The 16251-nt window shown below is 34.3% G+C and overlaps 3 protein-coding genes across 5 annotated transcripts; all 3 read right to left on the bottom strand.

Moving 5' to 3' along the window:
- Positions 1–541: 541 nt before the first annotated feature.
- LOC108851328 (protein WVD2-like 5) lies at positions 542–3151 on the bottom strand. 2 transcript variants are annotated; one of them, XM_018624743.2, is made up of 9 exons: positions 2967–3151; positions 2451–2672; positions 2122–2367; positions 2005–2045; positions 1853–1924; positions 1627–1723; positions 1470–1541; positions 1277–1378; positions 542–1212 (listed from the first exon to the last, which is right to left on the bottom strand). In XM_018624743.2, exons 2-9 carry the CDS (start codon positions 2661–2663, stop codon positions 763–765), a joined length of 1293 nt encoding a protein of 430 aa, XP_018480245.2. In that variant the 5' UTR covers positions 2664–2672; positions 2967–3151; the 3' UTR covers positions 542–762. The 2 variants fall into 2 exon arrangements, with proteins under 2 accessions (XP_018480245.2, XP_018480244.2); XM_018624742.2 differs by having other exon boundaries at positions 1627–1726; positions 2967–3150.
- Positions 3152–6425: 3274 nt separating this feature from the next.
- On the bottom strand, positions 6426–8427 carry LOC108851335 (putative L-ascorbate peroxidase 6). 2 transcript variants are annotated; one of them, XM_018624751.2, is made up of 10 exons: positions 8228–8427; positions 8008–8110; positions 7797–7912; positions 7634–7704; positions 7498–7540; positions 7329–7425; positions 7160–7243; positions 6945–7069; positions 6765–6831; positions 6426–6640 (listed from the first exon to the last, which is right to left on the bottom strand). In XM_018624751.2, exons 1-10 carry the CDS (start codon positions 8397–8399, stop codon positions 6538–6540), a joined length of 981 nt encoding a protein of 326 aa, XP_018480253.1. In that variant the 5' UTR covers positions 8400–8427; the 3' UTR covers positions 6426–6537. The 2 variants fall into 2 exon arrangements, 1 of the variants encoding a protein (XP_018480253.1); XR_008944397.1 differs by having other exon boundaries at positions 6559–6640; positions 6765–6866; positions 8228–8426.
- A 730-nt stretch (positions 8428–9157) lies between these two features.
- Positions 9158–12175, bottom strand: LOC108851320 (G-type lectin S-receptor-like serine/threonine-protein kinase SD2-5). The gene has a single exon (XM_018624729.2). The coding sequence runs from the start codon at positions 11872–11874 to the stop codon at positions 9376–9378; it is 2499 nt and encodes an 832-aa protein (XP_018480231.1). The 5' UTR covers positions 11875–12175; the 3' UTR covers positions 9158–9375.
- Between the last annotated feature and the right edge of the window lie 4076 nt (positions 12176–16251).

The raw sequence follows: 16251 nt of genomic DNA, 5'->3' as shown, positions 1-16251 counted from the left end.
GTGGCCTTGTTCATCCCAAGCCGCTTTAGTTCATCCCAAGCCGAACCAGAAAACTACAACAAACCGAGAGCATCTTTTAATAAGCAACACTCTCGGAAAATGCAGAGAGGATTTGAGGACATCTACTACCTCCTCAGTTGCATCATGGCACCATTTTTCAAGCTCTGCAAGCCCTGTTTTTACATACTCTCCGTTGCTAAACGAGCAGCATTCACGTCTCAAAACAAGACTACACATAAATGGACATAAAAGGAAAAAATTAATTAGTGATGGATAAACAAAAAAACTGCAGTTCTGGGCAATAAACAAAGAACCAAACATGATTAATTGATTATAGTGGCTGGACCAGTTATCTTCAGAACAACAGCTTCACATGTAAATGTAATAACTTCTTTGCTTTCTTTACCACAATGACATTTTTATATCTTTTAAGAAAAAAAAAGGAAGAAGAATAGAAGAGAGAATACACAAAGCGCACGCATAATCTCCTGAATATTCACCTTTTAAGAATCAAAGCATCAAAAAGAAAAGAGCTTAGACATAAAAAAAAAAACACAACTTGAAAGATTAAAAACATTACCATCAAACATAGAAATATCAAAAAGCAGCAACATTTAGAACCAAACCCCATATGACTCTTTTCACTCTTTTCACCCATTTCTTCTCACATAAGTTTTGGTCGAAGATATATAATATAAAATAAAAATATCATACGGTTTCTTTTTCCTCTTGTCCTCCTTAATTAATGCAAGCTAATGAGTCTTAATGCTCAACAGCAACCACTTCAGATACCTCTATGGACTCGGCTCTCTCTTCATCCATCCTTGGAGATGCAACCTCATGTGTTTCTTCTGCATCTGCATTGGCCGATACATTCCCTTGTGCTTCCTCCTCTATGGGGTTTGAAGACTGGTTCAGGGCATCTTTTTCAACTTTCTTCCTTTCAGGTTTCACCTTAGCTGAGGCTGTTGCAGCTTTTGCTGGAGCGAGTTTCCCATCAGGGAGAGCTGTTTTCTGAGATGGCAATCTTGGAAGTGACTTGCGCAAGGGTTGCTTCTTGAGATCAACCGCTGGCACAGTTCCCTTAGCAGTTGAGCTATCTTTAGAGGCTTTCTCATCTAAGCTCAGCCTAGCGACACGAGGGGTCTGAGTTTCTTCAGAATCAGTCTTCTTCCTCCCGAGTTTTGGAGATTTGGGTCTCGTTGGTGGTATCTACAATAACAATGAGAATTAGTACTTCATCAAAAAGGTTGAGAAGAGAGAGAGCAGTAAGTACCTTCTTTAACTCTGTTTTAGGCGGCTGAGAAAAGCTAGGCATGGGTGTGGCTTTGAAGTTCAAGCTCTTTCTTAGCTTCCTAAGCTCAGCTTCTTGTGTTTCCTACGATATATTACCAAAGAGTTCTTTGTCTTTAACAAAAGTAGGTCGACAACACTATTACAAAAGAAGCGGGTGGGTTTAGAAGACAAACCTTGGACTTGGCTTGCATGTTATTGATTTCCTCCTCTTTCGCATGAGTCTTCTCCTCAAGCTTAACATAGAACTGCACCATATGAAAGCAGAACACCCATTAAAACATGTTTGTGGAGAAAAGGATAGATAAAGCATTGTGGATTGAAAACGCAAACCTCTCTTCTCTTTTCAGCACGTTGGTCACATTTGAAACTGAACCCGTAATTTGGAAGTGCACCAACTTTACGAGGTTTCCCATCTTCTGCTTTCGGGCTACTAAGAAACCATAAATTTATAATCAAAATGGCAGAAAAAAAAAGAGAGCCAAATGCATAAATGCCCCAGCTTGCGGCGAGAAAGAAGAAGTGGTAATTAATTATAAAGGCGAGAAAAAAAAAGTACTTAGAAGACTGAGCATCATCTTCAGGTGTCTCCTGGACTTGTTTCTTCTGAGGCTTTGGTTTCACCTTGTCCCTGTATTAAAGCAACACTAGTTTCAAAAAATCGATTAGTGAATAAAAGATTAAATGATAAAGACTTAGCAGACCCAATACCCGGCGGCGCTTTCAGCTGGTCCACGGTCTTGCTTTCCATGCTGATTTAAAAAATAAAAGAAGAAGAAATTAGAAATAATCATCAGCCAAAGCAAAGAAACATAGAAGGATGATTACCTCAGTGACCTTAGCCGCTCTACCATTGAATGATGTACTCTTCAGAGACTTTGTTGTTTGTGCAGTAGGAGCAACAGAGCCATTAGATGATGCCACTTTAGCATCTGCACCTTTAATCTCTTTCTTCTTCTTGATAAGAACCGATGGACCATTCTTACCACCAGAGAGTTTCTCCGGCTTTAGCTTCCGTTGAGCCTTTTGGCCATTAACATACTTTGGCTCATCTACACTTTCAACTTGTGTGCCCTACACAAATTTGAAGAGAACAAAACCGTTACTTATCTGACAGGGGGCGAGCAGATTAAACCAATCCAAGAGTTACAACAAACCTCAGCTGCCTCCTTCGGCTGTTCAACTGCATCCAAAGCGGAACTGTCTCCGGAATTCTCATTCTGACTTCCTGAATTAGTATCCAAAGTTTCATCAGAAGCAACACCATTTCCTTCCACAACGACGACACTCTCCACTGTTAAACCACCATTCGCAAGAGCAGAGTCAGTAGTCCCATCAGCCACCATGGTACTTTCAGTTTCAGGATCCATAATAGTAAACTACAAAACAAACAACACTCACTGATATAATTGAAGTAACAACAATATTCACACAAAACCAGAGTGGTCTATGAAGTGAATTAAATATCAATCAACATTGTGTCAGTGAGCAAGATTCTTAGCTACATTACAAAAGAACACGTTTTGTCTGTAAATGGATCCGTAGCTTAATCGATCTAATTAAACAAACCGTAAAGATTATCTGTAAGAAGAAGCAAATCTGAATCAAAGACAAAAAAAAAACCTAAATCTCGAGCTCACTATTCACGGTAGTGAGAAGCAGCAACATCTTACCTCTCTCTCACTAAACGAAGTTACCAGAGCAAATCAAGCGTCCATTGAAAGCAAAGCAAACAATCTAAGGAATGCAAGAAGAAGAAGGATGAGATTTGGATTTGTGCTCGAGTGTTTTTTTTTTCTTTTTTGGGGGTTTCTGAGGATGGATTCTCGGTCTACACACACACAACACAAGTTGAGATTTTTTTTTTGTGAGAAAAATGACAAAACGTTTTAGTTATTTTTATTACAGGGGCGGTTCGAAATCTAATTGCCACGTCATCACGATAATTACGGTTAATAGACGGTTTACTATTTTGATCGTGGGATTGATGATGGGAAGTTTTGTGGAACCTTTTAATATTTTTCTTTTAATGAAAGTCTTTCTATTTACGACGATTTTTCTGTGACTGTCAACTTTGGATGATTTGCTTTTTTCTTCTTTTATACTTCAAAGATAAACCAAAATTTAAAATGTATACAATTAAAGAGTATTATATATTGGTAGCTCTCAGCTTAGACATATGTAAACTGTTAGAAGCTAGTTAAGAATTACTAAAATTGAGTTATTTTGTGCGAATCGGTTTGTAATTGAATTTTCGTTCTCGTGTTTTTGATTGATATATAAAATTTCATTTAGAAACTGCAAATTTTACAAGGAATATATTCCAGTTTTGGTGAAAAAAAATTATATATCAAGACATTGGAGGATTAGTAAAAGGAAACGTGTACAAGAAACTTAGATTCCTCTACAACTTGAAACATTTTCTGGAGGTTCATGATGTAAATTTAAAAAATAATAATGAATTTGAATGGGTGCATATGTGCAATGAGTAAATGACTACTGTGAATAATTTAAAACAACAACATATGGAATCAGCGCAAAATACAGGGTAAAACACACACACGACATTCCTCAAGATGTTCAATTATTTTGTTAACTCTTTCATGCATATAATAAGACTTTTATATATGATGAAATCTTATATAGAGATAGAGTAGTCGCTTTATTAAGGCATCCCCCACACTATTATATCATACTTGATTCTTAAATGGGAACTTTAGTCATCTAGTTTATCAACACCTTTCATCAAAAAATACTAAAGCCAGCTAATGGAATCAATAATTTTCATCTAAATATATTATAGTTTCTAAAATTAAAGACATGGTTTCAAAAGTAACAGTAATAATGTAATAATACCTTGCATGCTACTCAAGATATGGATCATAAAAATCATCTCGATATATAGATTGACAATGGTGATCTATATCATATGTAACAAATTGCTTTTTTCAGACCAGTATAATGATACTATTATGTAATTAGTTGCTTACTTCTTTTTCAAACCAATCAATAATATTTCAAAATTTGAATATATATAGGTATTGAGAAGTTAATATTGTACATCAAAAATAATAATGATAGAGTACATCATTGTCCCAGTTTTATGCAAATCGAAGAACACAAGTGCGTTCTTATCTAAATACATGCACCCACATAAACACACCCAAATGCTTCTGGTAGGCCAAAATAATTAATTCAAATGTAACTTTTCTTTAAGAAACCATAAGAAAGCAGCAGTACTCATTTGTTGACCACCGAGGAGATACTATAGTTTATTAGCTATAGAGTAATTAACAAATAGAAACCAATTAGCAAGCTTTTATTTTAAGCATATATCATCATGCATTCGTACTCCAATATATAGTTAGTTCGGTCTCAAGGTCTTTGTAAAGTAAAATTTTAATGCGTACTAGATTTTGACCCGCCCTTAAAAGGGCGGGTATATTTTTTGTTTAATATTTAATTTTTATATTTGTGTTTTCTTTGTGATCGTATTTGTATTTTTCTTTGTAATTATATTTTTATATAAATTTTAATCAAAATATATTTTATTAAATAATAGCAATTTAAAAATCGATCTGTTATATATTCGACTGGGTTACGGGTCAAATCCGCCACACTGACCCACCAACCCGCTGATTTCAATTTTGTTTTGGTCAAAAAAATCTGACCCACATAACCCGTAAAAAAATAATTTTATATCCGATTCGTTTAATTTTACGATTATCCGCGGATTATATTTTGATTTTTGACGAAAACAAAATCATAATTTAATTATTTTGACAAATTAATAGAATATATATACTATTTTGCTATTATATTTTTGAAATCTAAATTATATATGAATTTTAAGATTTTTAAATTAATTTAGACTATTATTCTAATTTGAGACAAATTTTAAAAATCTCCGAGTGAAACTGAAGTATTTTAACCTTGAAAACCCGAAACTCGAATAAATACTAACCTATCAATAGATCATGATCATGTTTTAATAGAATAGATGATATTAGGTATACATAATGGATTAAAAAAACTGAACATTATAATTATATTTTTTTGTTGTAAAATAACATTATAATTATGTTGTATTCATAGTATTAACTGTAATCTGCCATATCCTATATTGTTGTATCAAAAATGAGTAATGTAATTTTATATATAAAAGACTTGTATTGTTCTGGTATTTATAAAAATAAAATGGTAACCTGCATAAAAAAAACCCAAGCAAAGTTATTTCAGAACAGACCTTAAGCTTATGCAAAACATGTATGTTTATTCATATTTATTTATTAAACGTGTAGATGTTAGGAATAAAACTGAAAGTTTTATTTTTATTGTTAGGTTAAAAAAACCTCTGTTTTTAGCGATAGTTAAATATATTGTTTCATCAAACATGAATAATATATGATATAGTATTATTATATGTTATAAAGGTGTGTGGCCTGTAGAAAAAATATATTATGAAAATGTTCTTAATCGACGGTTTTTAGCTATTGTTAGTGGAGTCCTATTATTGTGGAAATAGAATGAGGAGGTTATTTTTGTTTTATCGCTGAGATATTATAATCATCAAACCAAACCATAAGTATTCAACGTACAAAACGGTTAAAATTACATAATATTGATTATTTTGTGGAATTATTTTGTTGGACATAACTTTAAATCAATAAGGCACACTTCAACTTTAATAGTATTGATAATTTAGTAACTACTAACAAAGGAGTATGATTATCCTGATTAGCACTGAGAAAGAGTGATTAAAGAGGAAGCAAAGTGATTAGACACAAAACCCATTTTTGGTCCCGTGATTAGGGCAAGATACAGCTACAACAGTGACACCCTTCCTTTCTTGATGTTTCTCAAAACTTTTCTCATTCCATCATCTCTATCTAATCCCTTTTTATAAAAACAAAACTCTTTTGAGTGATATCTTATTGTGATTAACAAAAATTGAAAAGACTTATCTGATCAAAAGATTTGAAACTAATAAACTTGATATACTTGCGTGATTTTGTAGGTGAGCTATGCTTTCTTATCTATTACTACATGAGCGAAACATAAACAGTCAAAATTTACATGAATCAACATCTAAAAGCTCTAAACAAAACATATATAGTGTCCTTGTTAAAAAGTTGATCATGTTTTTAGAAAAGGTAAAAATAATTAAATAAGCATATTACAACCAAAATTATTTAGGACATGTTTATTAATGAAGTATGAACTAACATAAGATCAAATTAGACATCACAATGTTTTCCATTTGGCCCCAGAGTTAACTAGTTTGATATAAGCACTAGTGAAGTCTCTGAAGAACTTGTCTTGATCTTCCGCATACTGCTTCACCCACCTATGCATCAATCAAACCATGAATCTTATATCAGTTGAATAGATACTCCAAACTCATTCATCCTCTGCTTCAAATGCTACTTGACAAGTTAGATAATGAAATGATCAATGTAAGAAGGACTAACCTTAAACACTCATCATCCTCCACGAGGGCATGATCCGAAGGAAGCCCGACCATACTCGTCATTTTGGCTGCAACCCAAGTGTAGTCATGATGATTAAGAAAACTATGTAAAGATACAATCTCAGCCTTTATAATTCAGAACATAGCAGATGATGAAACTGTATGAGTATAAGAAACTTACATGTCGTTGAACTCCAAGGCTTTTCAAGAAGGATTTTGTAGTAAGCATTGTCAAAAGTAAATGGATCTCCAAAGCCTTTGCTCCCGATCGTATGTGCACCAGACAAGGCAACAAGTTCTTGGGTCCTGCAATGGCCCCCACGGTGAGGTTAAGTGTTACAAAACTTTGGTACTATAAAACCATAAGTTATCAGCTATCTTTGTGTAAGGACTCACGAGAATCCTTTTCTTTGGAAACATTCTTTCAAACCCGAGGCATTGAGGGATTCTGGAGGTAACTTGTCTTCTGGATCAGGTTGCCTGTAAACCATGAAAAGACTATCCTGTTGTTAAACATATAGAAACAAAGACCAGAGACTGAGAGTACCACTCCTGAATTGCTTACGTTGAATCAAGTCTTCCCAAAACTACTGGAATTGTTGGGCCTCCACACATTGAGACTGCTTCTGACCCACCAACAGCGATCATATCCGCCCAAGACACTAACATCACACAGTTCAGAACGTTAGCAACACAACACATATAACAAGGACACACTTTCAAACAGTAATTACCTGGTTGTATCTCATCAACCTTAAGCTTTGCTTTCTCTAGAACCTAACAAGTGCAAAAAAAAGAACAGATGTGAGATTACATCTTTATTTGCTCATACTAACTATCAAAGAAAGAGAGATAGAGAGGGTTTAGTGCCTTTAAGGATCTCTTCAAACCTGCGTTTTCAGGTCTCTCGAGTTCTTTAACAATAGACCCGTTGATGCCACCTGCAATCACACACAACAATTAAGTAATATTTTGAGAATGAGATTGATTAGTAGTATGAACAGAGTCATGGGCCATGGCAACACTACTCTACCTGTGTTATCATCCATCTCAAAGGTTCCAGCATCATGAAACACTAAACGAAGCACACCAGCAGCTTTACCCTTCGTCACCACTCTCCTTATCTCATCTTTCATCACTGGATACATGCTGAAGTTGAAACCCAACAGTCAGATTTGGCTAAAAAACTAGCACAAGAACTTAAAACTAAATAAAATGACGAATAGTTTTTGCATCAAACTCACTCAGCTGCCTTTCCACTTGAAGGAAGCAAATGAGACAGAAGCTGCACAGTGGACAACATGACAACCATGTTTCTTCTACTGGACACGTATACATGACGCGAACCTAGTCAATTCATATGCAGAAACAGAACACAACCTAGTCAAAATCATGCAGAAACAGAACGTATCTCAGTATGTTCAGTAATAACGCCACGAGAAACTAAAGAGTCATGTGTCTTACCAGGATCGTGGGAGGAGCAACGGATACGACATGCTTTTAACGATGTGACAACATGTTTCCCTCTCGCAGGAGAGAAGAGTCGCGTTTTAGCGGGAGATTCGAGTTCGCATTTGAAGTTTAAAGAAGGAGAAGAGTGGCACCGAGAAAACAGAGAGGTAGTCGTCGTCGTCATCTTTAACGGTGGGACGAGAATCACCGAGCGGCAGACTGATTTTTTTTTAATTATTCAAGGGGTTTTATTGTCTACCCGCAAGCGTACTGTAAGTAAATCACTGTAACCAACAGAATCGCAGGATTATTACTCTCAGAGAGAGAGAAGTAATAACACGGCAAGCATTTGGAATGCGTGAGGACTCAAAAGAATACAAAGCGACAACTAGTTCTATGACAGTAGTTTAAAACGACAGGTAGTCACAGTTTATCTATGTAATAAAATATAAAACTTTCATTTTAATTTTTTTAATACACTGATTTAATTTTATCAACTTAATCATTTCCAGTTTTAAAACATTAATATTTTTGAATTAAAATGAAAACTAAATATAAAACTTAATGGAAGTTAACTATTTGTTAATTTGATGTTTACGCATTTCTTTTAAAAATTGGTTTATTGTTATGTAAGCAAAATTTAGTTGATGTACTAAGTTGGAAATGGACAATAAGAATAAGGGGGTGATTGGCAAGTGATCTAGAAGTGCGGTAGGATCTTTCTACAGCCTAATTTTTTACCAATCATGATTTGTAAAGATTTTTTTAAAGTTACAGATTTTTCTTTCTTTTTTATTTATTTTTAGCTGTGGAAAGTAATAAATCTAGAACACTTATTTTTTGCTTTAGAAAATTTCTATAGAAATCATTAAATCTTTTTAAAACCTACCGCTAAAATCTTACAGTAAAATTATTTACAGTCACAGCAGAAAAATCTACGACTTTATTTCTACGACAAAAAAATATAAAGATACAGTTTTTTCCAATCATCTCCTAAATTTGTGTCTTAAAATGAATTATCCTAGTAAAAACATTTGGAACACTTCAAAACTGGAGACACTATTATTCTTTTAATTTTAAACACAACACAATAAAATAAACAATGAGCCAAAAACCTAGTATGTAATAAGACACTAAATATTGGCTAGAACACAAGACTGCTATCTTGGACCAGAGAGTCTCACGGCAGAGAGACAATTTTCACTGTTCCTATCCGACGGTCCAAACGACGTACCACCGCCTTCCTCACTGATCGAACTCGAGTAAAGCCTCGAGCCCAAAGTGGAAGAAGACGGAGGCTGAACCACCGGGAAAACACCTTCAAGCATTTGAACAACTTTACTCATCGACGGTCTCAAATGCATATCTTCTTGTATACACCAAAGCGCAGTTCTCATCGCCCTTTGAACTCTCTCATCGTTCAAATCAACGTTCTTCATCTTCCCATCGACAATCTCCAAAACCTTCCCTTCTTCCATCATCTTGAAAGCATAAGAAGGAAAATGACACTTCTCGGACGACTCCGACGGATCGTAGTTCTTTCTCCCTCCTATCAGCTCTAGCAACACCATCCCGTAGCTGTACACATCGCTCTTCTCCGAGATCGCGTAGCTTGTGATCCATTCAGGAGCCAGATAGCCTCTCGTCCCACGCATGGTCGTAAAGACGTGGCTTTGCTCGCGTGTCATGAGCTTAGCTAGTCCGAAATCAGATACCTTGGCATTGAAGTTATCATCTAAGAGGATGTTCTCAGGTTTGATATCGCAATGGATGATTCTCGCATCGCAATCTTCATGTAGATAAGCTAAACCTTTAGCTGTTCCGAGTGCTATGTTGAACCTTGTGTCCCAATCCAACAGAACATCCCCATCTTTTTTCCTGAATATCCATCTCTCTAACGAGCCTTTAGCTAAAAACTCATAAGCTAAAAGCCTATGAGTGCCTTCCACGCAAAACCCTCTGAGTCTCACTAAATGAAGATGATGAATGCTTCCGATGATACTAACCTCGGCTCTAAACTCTTTCTTGCCTTGACCTATTCCTTCAAGCTTCTTAACAGCTAAACGAGAACCATCAGGTAAAGTCCCTTCGTAGACCGAACCAAACCCTCCTTGGCCTAACTTGACCGAGAAGTTATTAGTAGCTAACTGAAGATCTTTGTAAGCAAACCGGATAGGCATCCCTGATAGATTCTCCAAGAAGTCATCCTCCTCTGAACTCTGTTCCAACTCATCAAAATGCGTTTTCTTTCTCCTATGAATCCGGAAAGCCGCAAAGATCAACACAACTATAATAAAAACCGTCACCAAGATAATAATTACTATATAAGGAAAGTGTTTCCCATCATCTCCACCGTTATCTCCACCATTAGTAGCCACCTTGATGTAAGAGACGTAACCAGAGCCTCCATTCCCAGAGTTTCTAAAGCTTCCGATCCAATCAAACAAGAAGCAGTCACCAGAACTGTTCTGAAAGAAAAGACCGAGGCACGAGCAGTTCTTGTTGCAAAGCTCTTTACACCTATCAAGACTAGTTTTCTTGGAGAAGGGAGTAGCAAACCCTAGAGCGAAGTAGTCAACTCTGTCTCCAGCCTTTACAAGTTGCACAGGGGAAGTTGCGTTATCTTCTTCAGTCTTCTTACAAGGAGACACGATCCCGGATTTGCAATCAGACCGAGCTTTTGACAAACCTGACACACATCCACACACTTTACTACCGGAGCAGACGTAGTAAGGCCCGCAAGGCTCGGGTGTCGCACACTGATCGTTAGGGATTTTAATGGAAGAATCAGCACCAGACGCACCAGTGCCAAGATTCGAAAAGGTGATCACACCGTTGTTTCCCAAAACCGCGATCCAAGTGGTGTTACCATCTTTGTTATCTGAATACACAAACTGCCATAACAAAGACCGGTTCTCATCAAAGAACCTCCACGAGTTCCCTAGTAGAGACGATGAAGTGACAACACCGTCTTTGTTGATGATCTTCCCTCTTTCATTCCCCATGGACCAATACACTTGAGGAGTCAACAAGGTGTTGAGAGATAAAACCATATCTCCTGATTTGATCTCGAGAGTATAAGTCATGTTACTCGAAGAAGGGTTGCTAGTGAGCTTCATGCCTTGTTTAAAACCCTGATTCGTAATCAGAGTATCCGTAGGATGATCAAAGCTCTCCCAGATCGAAACTCCATCACTCGAAACAGCAACGAGGTTCCCCGAGTCACGGAGCTCGATTCTCGAAACGTTTTTGCCTGAACTGTCCAATCTCCAAACCTCGGATCCTCCTCCTTGCTCGCTACGCAGGACCACGTTTCCGTTGGCTTTGAACTGGAACTTGTCGGAGTTTGAAACAGGGGAAGCTCTGTTCGCGGACCAGATGAGTCTCGAGCTGGCTCTGTGGACGATGCTGAGAGTGAAGAGAGTGACGGAAGCTGGTGTGTTCACGAAACCGAAACCGAAGTCTGAGTTGTTTGATTCGAGGAAGATGCCGTCGTTGTTGATGTAGTTCATCTGAGATCCTACAAACCCTGGGGTGATGCTCCCGGTGTACGCTACACCGCCGTGTAGAGGATCGGGGAAGAAGGCGAGACATGTTACAAAGAAGATGATCAAGAAGCTTCTCATGGGTTTTACTTGGAAGAAGATCGTGGAAGCCATAAACCTTAAAAAAGATCTAAAACTTGTGGATCAAGTCAATGGATCTGAGAAACAAAAAAAAATTCACCAGAAATATAGAAAAAGACAAATCTCAGAGCCCTTCTGAAAAATCTGGTTTTGGGTTTGCCTTCTCTGTCTCTCTGACATTCAATGATGTTTGAGTTTGGTTTGTGATAGAAGAGGAAGACGACAACTGGGGCTGAAACGGGGAGAGAGTAGCAAACAGTAGAGAGATGGATTGCATCGTCTTTATTAAGAATCTCTGTGACACGTTTCCTTCAAATCTGTTTGCTTTCTATCTTTGCCGCCTGTGACCGTCACAACTAATTTTTGGACAGATCCGACCACTTGGGTCACTTCTCTTTTTCAACCAAACATGTTGTAAAGTTTCCTAACCCTTATGACTTGACTTTTCAAAGCGGAAAAAGAAGACCGATCTAATTGATGGTAATAGAAGTAACTTCTGTCTTTCATTAGTTAGGTTGTTTTTGGGTCCAATTCTTTAGTTTAAAATCTACACTTTTTGGTAGAACTAGTATATTTAGTTATTTTCACTTGAAAACATAAAGTTATATGAATGAGAGTTTTTTTTTCCTTGGAACACAAAATGGAGTTTAATAAATGAAAAACCATGGAAAACCATTACTCTGTTATTTACTCTGCTTTAAATGAAGGGCCCTTAAACAATTATGAGCTGGAGCATCTATATTAATTTCTCCTTTTTTGGTCAAACTTTTGTTTTGTTTTGTTTATCTTGCCATGAAATATTGTAATTCATGCAACTCTCTCTTACTTTTTTTAGTCACGGTTGTTATTGGTGTTGTCTAGTTTGGGTTTGTTTGTTATTGGTGTTGTCTAGTTTGAATACAAACCTATTTCCTCCTATGTGGACAGGAAAATAATACCTAACTAGTTTATTGCTCGGCAAACTTATTTCATAAGCTTTTTTTTCTTCCCTGAAATGTTAAAAGCAGAAAGGGTATTTGTAGAAGAAATTTAACAAGTTTAAATTTTCAGTACATAATGGTGGTTAATGTCTAGATCCCCAATAGAGACCAAAACCAAATTACCTATTTTGACCACCGACGATGAGGTTTGGTTTGACTTAATGATAATCCTCAACCTCTTTTTCAATGGCTAGAGTAATTGAATATCAGCTAAGTAAGTCACTGTATGTTTCACGTATATTCAAAGTAATATATATACTACCTGCATGATTTTCCTCTATTGTATGTTCTATTTTATTTTAAAACGATAACACAAAAATCTTTATTTTCAGTTATCATTTACAATAAGGGATCAGGTTCTAGCAAAAATTTACCTTCATGATTTTCTATCAGCTCTTTCTTCAAGCAAATATGATTTATAAAACCCAATGTTTTATTTCTTTTCTTTGTAAATCAACTTATTCATCTCAAAATTTTGACATATAGCTAATGTGGTTAGCGACATTAGAATATATACATGATCCTCTTGCATCAAAGGATCATTTGAGGCCAATATACTATTTTGAGGAGTATGCTTTTTATTATAACTTTCATTAAAAACCATACTAATTGTTGAAATACAAATATAGTTGTGGGTTAATTTTAGTTTGATGTGTCATAAACAATTGCAACACAAGAGGTCTTTAAATACGCTCCTAACCTTAAATTCAACTTCCTCAAACATGCATTTCCATTAGTGTACTATATGTACACATTTATGTATGTATATTGGATATGTACATTTGTCAGCATTTACACTATATATATGAACATAATATTAACTTGCCTCTATTACAAAAATCAAGGATAGTCTTAATGCTGGTTTTATAAGTTTTAAATTCTAAAGAAATGATAGAAGAAAACCAAATAAACCATATAAACATTTATATTAAACTGCAACTATATATTTAAAGATATAAAGGGAACTTATCTAGCCATAATCAAGTTAGAAACAAAATATTTTATAATGAAAAATAGAAGAGAATTAATAAAAAATCATAAGAATATCACACAAGAATATGAACAAGTAAAATTTCAATAAAACAGTAATTAAACAATGTAAAAAGAGAAGCAAAATATGTGTTTGAAGCCAAAAGAAAATAAATATAAATCAAATGTAATTAAGTAAAGTAAATCTCTTACGCACAGCCATCGAACACAAGTAAGGATTGTCTTTGATAACTAGTCTACTATATTCTTAACATTTAGACCAAAAAAATATTAGTCTAATATGGAAATTATTAATGCGGTCCTTAAAACAAAATATTTAAGTGTTGCCTGAAACTAATGCTTAACAAAATATTTAAGTGTTGCCTGAAACTAATGCTTCTCTTGCCTTATGACAAGGATGGGTCTGCGTAATACTGCATCAAAATATTTATGATAAGTTTACATCATGACTTTGTGAATGTATTCATTATTACGTATGTAGGCACTTTTGTTCACAATTGCAAGAATATATAAGAAAATCTGATCTTAACATATCATATAATATATAAAAAATATAGATGGTATCTTAGCAAATGGGTATAGTTCGTCATGTCTCTGCCACTAAAATCATACAAATGATCTCATTTGATATCATCATGTACGTGGAAGCCGCCAACGTATAAACTTCCATTTCTTTCTGTTTTCTCTTTTCTTTTCGAAACTATGACCACTTAACTAATACGGCTCGCTTAATTCAAAGAAAAATAATAATTAAAATCAGTGAGAACCGGTCTTTTCTTCTCAAACCAATACGTATAGAGACAATGGGTCACACATTTAAGTAAATTTAAACTACTTGTGGGTAAGACATAAACTATATTATCATTTTGAATCTTGCAGTTATTATGTATATAATATTGTGAAAGGCGGGGAAATGAGAAAGAAAAGCCTCGCTCACAATCCAATGATAAATTACTTTGTGAGGAAATTAGTAAATTAGCCATTCTCTAATCTTACTTTGCCATTTTCCAACAATGGACTACTATAAGGGAAATATTTTGCATTTATCTATATTATTAAAGTTGTAGTACAAAATAGAGATGTTTGAATATAAGGATAGAAGTATTAAAAAGAATTAAAGTGTTTGGAAACATGGATTATAGTCTTTTTAAAAAAAAAATTATTTTTTTTTGGAAATAAAGATAGTTGTATTAAGTAAAAAAAGTAATGGGCTCAAGTTATTAAGTCCATTATAAAAAAATATTGTCAATATATATAAGAAAAATATAATACAAAGCCCTATTTGAAATACAAACTCAAATTATAGTTTTTATATTTCATATTAAGTTTTAAAAATATAATATATGTAATTATCTATATAATGGTACATATAAAATATTATTAATTATATGATTACTTATATGATGGTACGTATAAATACGATTAATTATATGATGAAAATATATGATATATAATAATGACTAAGGATGAGTTTTCGGGTACTCATACGGGTTTGGTTCTGATCGGTTTTCGAGGTCAAAGATTTCAGCCCTATTAGGATGTTTCTAAATTTTTGTTTGAGTTTGATTCGGATCTTTGCAGGTTTGGTTCGGGTTTGGATAACCTATTTAAATTATTTTTAAAGTTTTAAATCACTATATATTTTAAATTTCTCAAAATCTTTAAATAAAATAATATAATACCTATAAATTTAAATAACATATGTCGGAATACCTAATCTTTACATAATAATTGGGTTGATTTAAAATTATGAATACAAAATCAATAATTATTTTAAGTATTTTTGGTGATTTGAATATACTTTAACTATTTAAGATATTTATTTTTGACTATCTATATATATTTTTAAGTACTTTAAACCAATTTAAAAATATCATTTTTAATGTTTTATATACGTTAAATCTAAAAATAATTAATATATATAAGTATATAAATCTATTTAGATAAATTCAGGTACCCGAATCTTTCGGTTCAGATTAGATTCAGTTCTTTAAATAACAAAATTTTGAATAATTTGATTATTTAATCAATTTATGTTTGGGTTTGGTACTATATTTTCGGATCGGTATCGGTTATGTTCCTTGCCAAATCCTAATAATTACATAAAAAACAAATATCATCATATTTTTCAAAATATGCATCCGCGCACCTAGATCAAAGTCTATAATCATTTATTTTAACAACAAGCTAAATAAATATGTTGATTGGAGAGAGAATAAAATAAAACCAGAGAAATACATAGTTTACCAGAGACACTTCCTGTGTCGAATTTATTATAAAAGTGTTTTACTAAGATAAATATATTCAATAATTACAAAAAATAATATATTTCATAAAAATAAAAAATAATATCCGCGCTTCGAAATCTAATTCTATGTTATAATATCTACGTTTCTGTACAAGAGATATGATTGTTGATATTGTTTTTGCATCTAAGTTT

The sequence above is a fragment of the Raphanus sativus genome, chromosome 4 (genome assembly GCF_000801105.2).
Source record: "Raphanus sativus cultivar WK10039 chromosome 4, ASM80110v3, whole genome shotgun sequence".
Lineage (NCBI taxonomy): Eukaryota > Viridiplantae > Streptophyta > Magnoliopsida > Brassicales > Brassicaceae > Raphanus > Raphanus sativus.
The sequence above is the reverse complement of the archived record's forward strand: the minus strand, read 5'-3'. Positions and strand labels throughout refer to the sequence as shown.

What these genes read in the sequence shown, in the direction of transcription:
- LOC108851335 (XM_018624751.2), bottom strand. Translation starts at nt 8,399, where the DNA reads ATGACGACGACGACTACCTCTCTGTTTTCTCGGTGCCACTCTTCTCCT. An exon ending in TCAAGTGGAAAGGCAGCTGA is followed by an intron (nt 7,913 to 8,007) that starts GTGAGTTTGATG and finishes TTTCAACTTCAG; the next exon opens with CATGTATCCAGTGATGAAAG. An exon ending in TGAGATGGATGATAACACAG is followed by an intron (nt 7,705 to 7,796) that starts GTAGAGTAGTGT and finishes GTGTGATTGCAG; the next exon opens with GTGGCATCAACGGGTCTATT.
- LOC108851320 (XM_018624729.2), bottom strand. Translation starts at nt 11,874, where the DNA reads ATGGCTTCCACGATCTTCTTCCAAGTAAAACCCATGAGAAGCTTCTTG.
- LOC108851328 (XM_018624742.2), bottom strand. Translation starts at nt 2,663, where the DNA reads ATGGATCCTGAAACTGAAAGTACCATGGTGGCTGATGGGACTACTGAC. An exon ending in GATGATGCTCAGTCTTCTAA is followed by an intron (nt 1,727 to 1,852) that starts GTACTTTTTTTT and finishes ATGGTTTCTTAG; the next exon opens with TAGCCCGAAAGCAGAAGATG. An exon ending in GTGCTGAAAAGAGAAGAGAG is followed by an intron (nt 1,542 to 1,626) that starts GTTTGCGTTTTC and finishes CATATGGTGCAG; the next exon opens with TTCTATGTTAAGCTTGAGGA.